The sequence below is a fragment of the Nycticebus coucang genome, chromosome 7 (genome assembly GCF_027406575.1).
Source record: "Nycticebus coucang isolate mNycCou1 chromosome 7, mNycCou1.pri, whole genome shotgun sequence".
In the NCBI taxonomy this organism is placed as follows: domain Eukaryota; kingdom Metazoa; phylum Chordata; class Mammalia; order Primates; family Lorisidae; genus Nycticebus; species Nycticebus coucang.
In genome coordinates this window covers 38,382,004-38,393,214 of record NC_069786.1, presented here as the reverse complement: position 1 = coordinate 38,393,214, position 11,211 = coordinate 38,382,004, and the positions used below count along the sequence as shown (strand labels likewise).

At 34.3% G+C, this 11,211-nt stretch overlaps 1 protein-coding gene across 1 annotated transcript in view; it reads left to right on the top strand.

The window, feature by feature from the left end:
• The window catches only part of GTDC1 (glycosyltransferase like domain containing 1), a 444,137-nt gene extending 434,963 nt beyond the window's left edge, over positions 1 to 9,174 (top strand). The window contains 4 exon segments of the mRNA XM_053596486.1: positions 2,228 to 2,298; positions 3,001 to 3,092; positions 8,056 to 8,109; positions 8,111 to 9,174. Coding sequence (XP_053452461.1) covers positions 2,228 to 2,298; positions 3,001 to 3,092; positions 8,056 to 8,109; positions 8,111 to 8,140 — 247 coding nt within the window. The 3' untranslated portion in view covers positions 8,141 to 9,174.
• Positions 9,175 to 11,211: the final 2,037 nt, after the last annotated feature.

Below are 11,211 nucleotides of genomic sequence, written 5' to 3'. Positions count from 1 at the left end.
AGAGCCTTTGCAGGCCCTCCAGAAAAGTAATTCAGCCAAGCAAAATTATCAGCTAATTATATTTAGAATCAAAAGCCCAACAACTATTTGCAGATAAATTGTATGAATTGAAGTGAATAGATCTGAATATTAAGATTCATAGATTTAGCAGATGATTTGTTAATTGGAATAAAAAGGTCATTTACTAGTCATTTTAACAATAGATCAATTGGAACCCTATTTATTATTTAACTGGTAGCGCATAAGAATTGAAATGATGAATAATTATATTATTATCATGAGATGATAATTTTTTAAAAAATAAGAAAATAAGAGAAACCCATGAGAATGGATTTTATAAATTTGTTTCTAAATACTGTGTCCTATTTAGCATATTTTGAAACATAGTCCTGATCTAAAGAATGTGTATAATAAGGTTTAATATTTTAACAAGTCAAAAAAGTAACCAAAAGAGATGGTGGTTTGTTTCTTGGTGAATTAGAAATATAAGCATGAATAAGATAATTTATAAATAAAAGTTGAAATCCAAATTTGTAAATTTTTTCTTCCTAAATCAAATAGTGCCACTCCTGTCTTACTGTATTTTAATTAGCAGAGGTTTTTTTGGAAATGGCATGGTACATACTCATGCAATGACTCAAAATGTAACTTGGCCTGCAATTTTCTTTCAGGGAACAGAATACTCTAATTCAAATCCATTATTAAAAAGCAGATAACGTGCACTTTCTGAAATGCCTATGACTTCATTCTTTTGATCGTATGTAATTATAAGAGAAGGTTCATATGTATTTGCTTTATGATTGGCACAGCATTTTAGACCTGAATGTCTTCCGGTAAAAGTACATATTTTCTTTTGGTCCATAAAGAATATCACTGGTTTATATGCTCAAAACTTTTGTTACTATTTTGTAATACAGTCATAGTATGGTTTATAGCTGTGCTTATAATAAGCATTTCTTTGTATACCTTATGTACATAAAGAAAGAAATATTAGATATTGGTTTGGATTCTGAAACTAATAATTGGTAACTAAAACTGGCCTTCCTACTGTGTCATCTTGTTTGTAACTTGTATTAGTTCTAAAGCAAAGCTTTAAAACTCAGTGTTTTTCCAAAATTTGCAGCTTAAAGTAAATACTTTTCATTTAGACTAATTTCAGTTAACGTAATAAAATAGGGAAAAACATCACCCACTTAAAAAGAGCTTAAATTGCATGTACTTTGTTACTATAAATAAATAAGGTAAACATTAACATGACTTCAAATTATTCTTGGGTTGAAAAAAATCTGCAGTTCAAAATAAATTTTGCCTTTGGTCAACATGTTGGATGTAATTCAAAGTTTCTCAAAAAATAAACATATTTTAAGGAGTGTTTTGAATTTCACTGCATAATTTCTAGCCAACAGAAATGACAGTGGTATCTTTAAAGTCTATTACATGTCAGATCAATAGCCATTATGCGGGCTGACACCACCATGGAGAGGCAGTACCTTCCTGCTACTTAACCCTTACTGTCGTGACCTCTTGTGACGTAAAGAAAAACTCCCCGGAGGAGGTCCCCCGGCAGAAATGCCCTCACAAAGTGAAACTTGCATGTTTGTTTAATAATAAAAATATTCTTTTCTGATAAAATGGAAAGTGAGCTGAATTTTTAATCAAGAAAGCAGAATGTTCCAACAAAAGAGGGAAGAGTTGTATTTCTGCATAATAACAAATTGTTTTGAAGCATTAGCTTAGAATGAAAATGCCCCGTTACAACAGATTGTAAATTTTTTTTCGGATGCTTTTAAAAGTGCCTCAATCACTTCTATGACTACAGTGCTAAAGTATTTGCTATTTTATTTAAACATTTTTGAAAAATGAACATTCTGAGGCTTTGCAGCGTTATTAAGAAAAGCTGTCCATACTTTACCATGTTGTTACATGTGTTTATCTGCTGATTATAAAATGTGTTAAACAGTATTTTAAAAACAAAAAAAATGCAGAGCTGCGCTTTGATTAATTCAGTGAACAAAACATATGCTGCTGGTTCTGTTCTAAGAAATTCATATATGATCAATAAAATCTTTTAAAAGAGCAACTTTGGCTTTTAGGATTGTACTGCCGACCATGTTTTTTGTCCCACTTAGCTCTGGGCTTATACTGTTAACATAGGCAAACAAAACCACTTTCTGCTACAGTGGTCATGCTTTTTAAAAATATATTCTTCTTTCTAAAATTTCTTTAGGTTGGAAGCTGTGTACTGTGGTTGTTACCCACTTTGTCCCAAAGATTTGGTTTATCCTGAAATATTTCCAGGTAGCTGCTTTAATATGTATTAATCTTTGTTGAGATTTAATACGTGATTCATGTTAAATTAGAAAGTTTGAAAATAAACTTAGGCAGGAGCAATTGTTTATTTGGCAAGTCAACATGTTAGTGTTAAGGAAAATTTTATGTGTTTTAATACATTAGAGTAAGCTTATATTTACCATCTGTTCTTTTAAGATAACAAAAAAGCAAGTTTTCAAATAGCATTCTTCATTGTTAGCATACACATCCCATAATGATGGATTTTTATAATCAGGTCAGTGGTAGTCAATTGCTTACAGATTTTTTTTTTTAATGACATACAGAGAAAAATCAAGGACTGAAAGTCACACCAAATTATTTAAACAATCGACTAGTTAATAATATGCAACTGTTGTACAGGGTACATACGGCTATAGTACCAGTTCTTTGAAAAAATTCTCATCACTAAATATATCACATATGCATTGTGTTACATTAGAATAATGTATTTTAATCACCCAAAGGAGATGTCTAAACAGCACAACTACACAGTCTTATTTAGCATTAAACATCCTTGTGAGCTGAGGTAACCTTATAAAATCATGCTTAAATAATGTACAACACGAAGCGGCACAGAGCAATATGCATTTTTAATTAGTAAAGTGACTAATATCGAGTGTGTGCTTTGAGGTTTTTGTTTCATTAAAAATGTATCTGTTTTTCCTGCAGCTGAATATCTGTATTCTACACCTGAACAGCTTTCAAAAAGGCTCCAGAATTTCTGCAAGAGACCAGACATTATAAGAAAACATCTCTATAAGGTAGTTACTGAGAAGAGATTTACATGGTATAAATGCCATATTGAAGTACAAAGAAAAATCTTTAAAAAAAAAAAAAACATTTAATTAACATACTAATGTTTAAAGGAAACATGCTAGGGAGGGGTATTAGTTGTTACACTAACAAGGATTAATTAAACTGGATGCCAGTTGTATTAACCTAGGTCTTATGAAATACGTGCACTTAATGCATGGTACATGCTTTTTTTTTTAATTTATTGTTTTCTAAGATGACTGTCCTTTACATTTAGCCCCCAGAGGCTTATAAAAATGAACCTGGATTAATGTAACTCATTAGTTTAAAAGGAAGTAAGGAAGGATTCTACAATTATACTAATGAGGATAAGCCTTTCTTCCCATCGTAATGAAATCTTGAGTCCTCAAAAATTCAGGTGAATGACATTAGTGAAGTTTGGTGTTCATTTTTGAACTACTTAAAAATTGACTGAAGATTTCCCTAGTCCAGTTTAATAAAATGACACAAAAATCCTCAGTGTTTTTAGATTAAACTGCCAGTCTCATCTCTGAATGGCAAAGGCAAAAGGGAAATAGTAGAAATAGCATCATTAGTCAGTCTCCTTATTCATTAGCTTTTTTTCCTTATTCGAATCCAGAGTTTTAAGTTGTTTGAAATAACAACACAAAAGGGCCCTACTAAAAGTCTAAGTAATTGAACTAGGATAAATCTGCTTTACTAGTTTTGAAGGTGGCTCTAGGCCATGAGTAATATACTTTTTTATATTCTTAGAATGTAGCATCTTCATTTCACATAAAGTCAGTATAGTTTACAATCTAGCAGTTTTATAATCTAGCATATTTTAATTTTCCTATGTTAATATATAACCTTCCACGTGAAATACAGTTCTCAGCTTTTTTTTTTCTCTCTTCTTTCCCTGTTCATGGACTAAAATACATATTTACATGGTGATACATCAAAACGTGACTTTGTTTCTGCAGGAAATAGTTAAACTTCAAGAAAAAGGGAGAGAACCAAAAATGCAATTTAACACCCAATTTCAAGCTCATTATCTTTCATTGTCTATTAACTTGGCAATGGTTCAGAAGGTAGCTCATAATAGTTTAAAATGCTGACTGAACAGTTCCAGCCTTCAGTATTACTCCTTGAGTCAATACTATTGTATTGTATACATGCGAAGCTTCACAGAGAAACAGTCCTCCAAGGTTTACCTCAATATTTCTTAATTTTTAAAGTTCAATAGCAGTTTTATTTGTATAAAATACTAATCAAATAGTTTCCCATGTGGTAGACTGTCAAAATATGCAGATTATGAAAATTAAGGAAATAGAATAAGTATTAGTACAAATGGATTCATTTTTTAAAGATGACACAAAGCTCTTTTCAATGAGTTCTCAGTCAAATTATTGATTTTTCCCCTTTGGGTGCATTTTTGATGAAGAATTTGTACATTATTTCCACCATCACATTTTGCCAGTGTTTGAGGGTTGCTTCAGGTTAGGCTTTATTAACCCTGTTATTCTGCATCTGCAAATTTTAACCATTTTAAAAGTCATTGCAACAAGTTGCCTCTAGTTAGAAAAGAAAGCAGATCTCCAGTTGGAATATTTTAAAAACAGCTACTGTCATAACATAGCTCTAATTATTTATTTTAGAAACAACTTCTAGAAAAATTCTGAAAGAATTTTAGCGAGATGCTATTAATATACCAAATTTTTCCTCATATAGCTGAAAAAATAACCTCTACCTTAAATGTTATTTCAGTGAGCTATTATATGTTAGTACTTACATACATTTTAGTGTGTACATCATACAATCCTCATACCTCAAAGTTTTGTAAAGTAGTACTTCATGCATAAGTATTCATAAGAATTTATAATTTATTTTTAAGAATTTTCTGCCATGGATTTTTCTCTTATAAATCTGTAATACACCATCACATATGTCTTCATTCACAGATCTTAGCGATATTGTGACTAAAAATATCAAAAATTAATAAATTACTTCAAAATTACAAGTAATCAAGAGCTTTATCATATAATTATTAGGAAAATCTGGCATGTTGCAAGGTATTGCATTAAAAATCACAGTAAGGACCACAGATTTAGTTTGTTTGTGATAGGATTTAGAGCCAAAACAAACAAACAAAAAATTCCTTCTAAAACTTCATAATTAAAATACAATAAGTTATGGTAATTTTGACCTTATATTTTATACATATACACATATTCAGGTAACATTTGCTTTTACTAAATACTAGAGAATTATTTCCTCTGAGACAGCTTTTTACCTACTTTTCTATGCAATGGAAGAAGATCTTTTGTGTGTACTGTGAAGAGAATGTTGAGGGCTATTTTTAGATTTATTTCATTGGACAGTGCTGTTTTGCTTTTATAAAACATATGCTTCTAAGATCTAAAAGGATAGAATGTCACCGAATTCTTTAATTTGTTCCTTTTACATTTTTACACCTTACTCTTTTTTTGTTGTTGAAAGTTTACATTTTAAAATCATTTCGACTTCTTATCATATAGAGTTCACTTTAGGATAAGATTTTTCATATGGATTCACACTTAGAAATTTAATGACTAGAATAAGGCTACTAACACTTGGCTTTCTTCTCACATGAGACATTATACTTTCAATATGAGTGAGAGTTTGGGGGCTATAACTTGAAGCAGAATTTGAAACAGAATGCTAGTAACTAAAAAGCAGAAACAGAATTTACTTTTTTTCTTAAAGTGACTCTTTCTATTAAAGAACACTGTGTCCATAACTTCTCACCTGAAATCATTTCAGACCTGAAATGTTTGAATTCCTCATGTGCATACAAGGGTGTTCCCACTCACTCTCTTAAACATGTGTGCGCGTGCGCACACACACACACACACACACACACACACATTTTCCTTAGGCTTTCCTAGGCTCTTTGGAGAAATCCAGTGCGTGCAAAAATTAGACGCTTCTTAATAATTTTAAAAATCTAAAACCATCTTCTTAATCTTAAAAAATCTAAAGGCACTTCTTAAAAAGTTGATCTGCAGTTCAGTCATTGACTGTAACCTTCTTACACTGTCAGAACATGGTCTTTTCTAGGTTTGTCAGACACATTGAACACATACTTGACACATGGATGAAATAGAGAACTCTTTTATGACTCCCAAGCCTAACTTATGACTTCCAAGCCTAACTGGGACACAAGTTTCTATAAGTAATAAATAATAAAATAATCAGCTAAGGATAGAATTCTTATACCACTGGTAGTTCTTCCTTTCCAACCCATGCAAGTCTACTATCGGAAAGTTGTATTTTTTTTAACTTCACTTTTACTATGTAAATTTACTTAATGAAATTTTTTAGTAATTATTTGAGATCAGTGTTTTATGTTTCTAGAGAACCTTGAGCATTATATCTCAAAATAATGTAGAAAAAAATAGATATGGCTATTCCCCGTTACCAGTATTGAAAATAGCACCAGAGTACAAGTGAGGCAGTTGTATAAGACAGACGTCACCCAGACACAGAAGACATCTTCATTCCTGTTGTATTTTTTATTGTTTTTATTTATAAACTGAGTGATAAGTCTGCAGTTTAAAGAGAGACCAATTCTATTCTTTCTTTTGAGTGACCTGGAGTTTCCTAAGATTTTTCAGATGATAGCTGCTGATTTATTTTATTTTATTTATTTATTTATTGCAGTTTTTGGCTGGGGCCAGGTTTGAACCCGCTACCTCCGGTATATGGGCCGGCGCCCTACTCCTTTCAGCCACAGGTGCCACCCAGCTGCTGATATTTTCGTTCTCTTCTTCAAGTACTTTTGGAGGAAAAAAGAATTTTTTAGATTTCTACCTAAAACTAATTCCAAACAATGATTAAGCTCATAGTTCAGATTCAATGCCCAGAAAAGCCATTTGTGGTTGTCTTAATTTTGTCAGGCTCTATCTCCCCAAACCACAGCCAAACCATTTTAAGTTTCTGTCAAGAGACTGGTCACTTCATAGTCTCCTTTTAATTTGCGTTTTGCCTCTGGATGTGAATAGGTGCTCACCGGTTTTAACGTGGCTCCACAGTCCTTACCTTGTCCTTTAAAATGGAAACATAAATGCTGTGACATTTTAAGAACATCTGAGATCTCACAACTACACCAGACAATTCAGGCAAATGCTCAGCCTCTCTGTCCCCTGCCTTCCCTTCCTGCCCTGTTTCTTTCTCTTGTCCCTTCTTCCAGGCCCTCTTTGCTTCTTCCTTCAGTTTCATGTATTCTAGTGTTCCTCTGATTTGTCTAAATAAAATAAAAGGAGAAAACCTTTTATCCTAGATATGCTTTGGCTGATTAATATCAGCTAGAGGCTTTGGTTTCTTGTGCTTCTCTGCTGTTCATTTGTAGCCTGACCGTAGCTGATTTTCCTGGCCTCTATATGATTCATTCGTGAACCTGGAAGATTTTTTTTTTTTTCAGTCTTAATAGCACATTTCCCCTGAGGTATGGCTATAATGAAATAATGAATATAAACCTGTTTGTAAACGTGAAGTGCTTTATAAATTCCATGTAATAGTAACAGCATTTATCTTTGTGTCTTCACCACTTAAAAGTAAAATTTACATTCACAAAAACATGTATTAAGAGTATTGTGTATCTTGTGTTTATAAAAGTGAAAAGTTGGATGGTAAACTTCGAATAGCTGTCATCCATAACATAAACCAGGAAATACGTGTACAGCAGAATGTACCCATTTGCAAAAAACAGTAGCCTGCTTGTGTGGTTGGAAATGAAGTTGCACTTTAAACCAATCAGAAACTGGGATTTCTTGAGGTGCTGAAACTCGAGAACCATATACTTGGTGCCTTTTTGAAATATAATTGACGTAAGTGATTCAGGTTTGCAATATAAATTTTCGGCATACTTTCGTCTTTCAGTCATTAATGCTTCTTCCCTTCCTTCTCTTCTCTCCCTCCCCCTTGTTACAGGGTGAAATGGCTCCATTTTCTTGGGCAGCTCTACGTGGTAAATTCAGGTCTCTGCTTAACAACAGAACCTAGGGAAGATTTGTGACAGATGGGGCTAAGTCACAAACTTGCAGCCTAAGGCAGAATCTGAAGAACTTTCCAGAGTGTGCCCATATTTACCTGATCAGAGAGAAAAGAAAATCTGCAGAGGAAGCTGAGCCTGGCTGCTTGTCATAGCTGACACAGAGCCATCTGCCACAAACCTGTGGCGGCTTCAGATCTCCAATCCCTGCCACCACCCCAACTCAAATTAAATACAGATTCCTAGAGACGTTATGATGGTTACACATGTCCTCGGCATCACATGTAGGAGAATGTTCAAAAAAAAATATGTGGCCTGTTGTATAACCGCACTCATGTATCCCATATGTGTGCCACATTGAATTTCCGGTTGAATCCGTTTTTATCCTTTGTACTGGATGACATGGTGCCTGAATTCTTTCTTTTCGCCGACACGATGGCAGCCAAACTGCAGCTTCAAACACTCACTCTTGGCTGGGTTTCTACCTAGGTTGCCAGGTTATCATCGGAGCCTTCTTGTGTCCTCAGAGGGCCACAGGGCCTGAAAGGAGGATCAGAATGCTCCCAGACTAATTGGGCAGCCATCTCAGAATTGTTTGTGGGCAAAGGGCTGCTTTAGCACTTTTCTTTTAGTAAATTAATGACTCTCAGGCACAGGGGTTTTTAAGTGAAGGTATTAATAAGAGGTCTGGCAGGTATTCCCATGATTCTCAGAGTTACATTTGCATTTAATTAATCTTAAAAGAAAATTGCAAGATAAACAGCTGTAATTCGGACAAACATGGCAAATATATATGAATGGGGCCACCTCACCCATAAAGTGAACTCTGAGATACTTGTCTTAATTTTTTTCCAGGAGTTAAAATACTTCTAACAAAACCAGTCATTGTTGTGTAAATATTACTCAAAAATATTTGCATCCAGCCACAAATGTAATCTTTTCAAGATAAATCACTTATGATTCCAATAGTCGAGCTGCTGTATTTGTTGATATAAAGATGTTTTGAATGGCTAGATTGTATAATAAATTTTTAATAAAGTGCCCACTGCAATTTTTAATTAGCATATTCGTTTACGTGTTGTGTATACATCTATCTGTATGTTTCTCACTGAACATTTTCCTTGTGACAGAGGAATACAATTGTTTCTTTTCCGGATGAACAAGGATCTGTTTTGCAAATGTTTGTAAGATATTATGACATTTCCAAGATTTTCTTTGCATTCTGGAAAGCAGGAGGTAAACATTTGTAGTCATTAAGGTAAAGTCTGTTGATAAAGCATCCTCTGTTTACTGACAGGTAAATTATAACTTTCCTAGCTTTTGAAATGAATAAGTTCTATATACCACAGAGTGAGGCGCAGCCGGGGAAAGGTGGCTAGACAAGAGCTGAGCCTGGCTCTGTGGGTTCTAGAAGGCATCCAAGGTAGAGCTGGCAATGGTTCACAAGTCCACTAGGTCCGATTTGACAGGTAGCAAAATCGAAAGCAGGAAATAAATCAAGTTAGGGAGCCAGACAGCCCCGGGGTAAAGGCAGGATTGCAGATCAAAGAAGGCAGGGTGCAGAGTCTGGGAGGCCTGGGAATTGAAACCGGAAGAAGCAGCAGAAACAAGCTCTGCCTTTGTACAGAGACTCCTCTCTTCCACCTACACAAGACCCATAATATGCATATGATGGGCCACAACAGCACTGGCTTCCAGTCCTCACAGAGAAGTCCCAGAAATACCTCCTCACCCATAAAACAGTGGGCCCAGGAGCTATTTTGGTAGTCCCTCCCAGTCTAAGACAGTGGAGCTCAGAATCTGGCAGCTGTGCTCCTTTTGAGACCAAAACCGAAGGTAAAAATATGAGTGAGAAGTTCTTAGATGTTTCTTTTGGGCGAGGTTATACTTTACACCATCTAATGAGATGAACCAGACTGGTCAATATGCTTCAGTCAGAAAGGAGCTATGTCATAGACGACGTCCTCTCAAAATATATTATAATCTCACAGCCAAGAAACAGTGCTTTAGTTTACTATGTTTTTCTATTCTGAAAATAATGGGCTCATGTTTTATAGTGGCTAAGATATGATATGCACAGCAAGTATTCGTGTATGTTTTCTCACTAATGATGGAGGGGGAAGCATTAAATATCCTTCAGAGAGCACATCTGAAACATTTACATATTTTCCTGAGTGGGGTAAATATAATATTGAAAGTGACCTGCATGTGAGTGTTTTTCCTACACCTATAAACTCAAATCAAATTTTATCTTTAGCTGTGGCCAGCATTCCTTCCAGGATAAAAACTTACATTAAAGGTATCACTTTTGAACACTGTGCTGTCAGAGTTGGCATTGGTGCACATAAGCAAGAAAAAGTTTTGTAAGTGTGTAATTCTTAACATTGAAGAAGATGTATCTGTATCTCTGTGTGTGTGTGGTGTGTGTGAATGCAAACACTTCTCAACACCCGTGGCATGGTAGAATGTGGTGTTATTAAGTCAACCAGTATTTTGTTGCAGTCAGTGGGTAAGTGGAAATACAAGTTGACTGATTAATTCCTGTTTCCTTTATTTTCACAAAAAATATCAAATGCCCCCATTATTTCTTGTTTTGAGAATGTTTACTGGAAAATGTAGTCTTTGTTAAACACTCAATTCTATTAAATTTTTTTTATAAAAACCTATTTTAAATGTAAACATCTTTCAAAGTCTGCTCGGTATCAAGACCTTGGTGCAATATCTAAGATACTTGCCCTAAACGTAATCTGTATTTCTGGATAGGTGTTTCTGTAACAAATAACAAGGTACCTGGTTCTTAACCTGCTCATTTGTGCCCTGTTGATCAGGAATAGGTCATAAGACCTTTTTCAAAATGCTTCTGGTTTACTAAATCTCCTTAATGTAGTAAAGTGTTACGTCCTGCCCTTGTTCTCCGTTCTTCAGACAGGCCTCATAAAGATGGCACCGAATCCACAGAGGCAACGGAAACTCTTAGCCATAGAGAGCTGCATAGATTAATTTCAACACCTTGAAATGCATCTGGAAGCAAAGATTTCATTTTATGTTGAAGGTGTTAATTATATTTGATATTTTTAAAAGTAAAATCTGTTTTT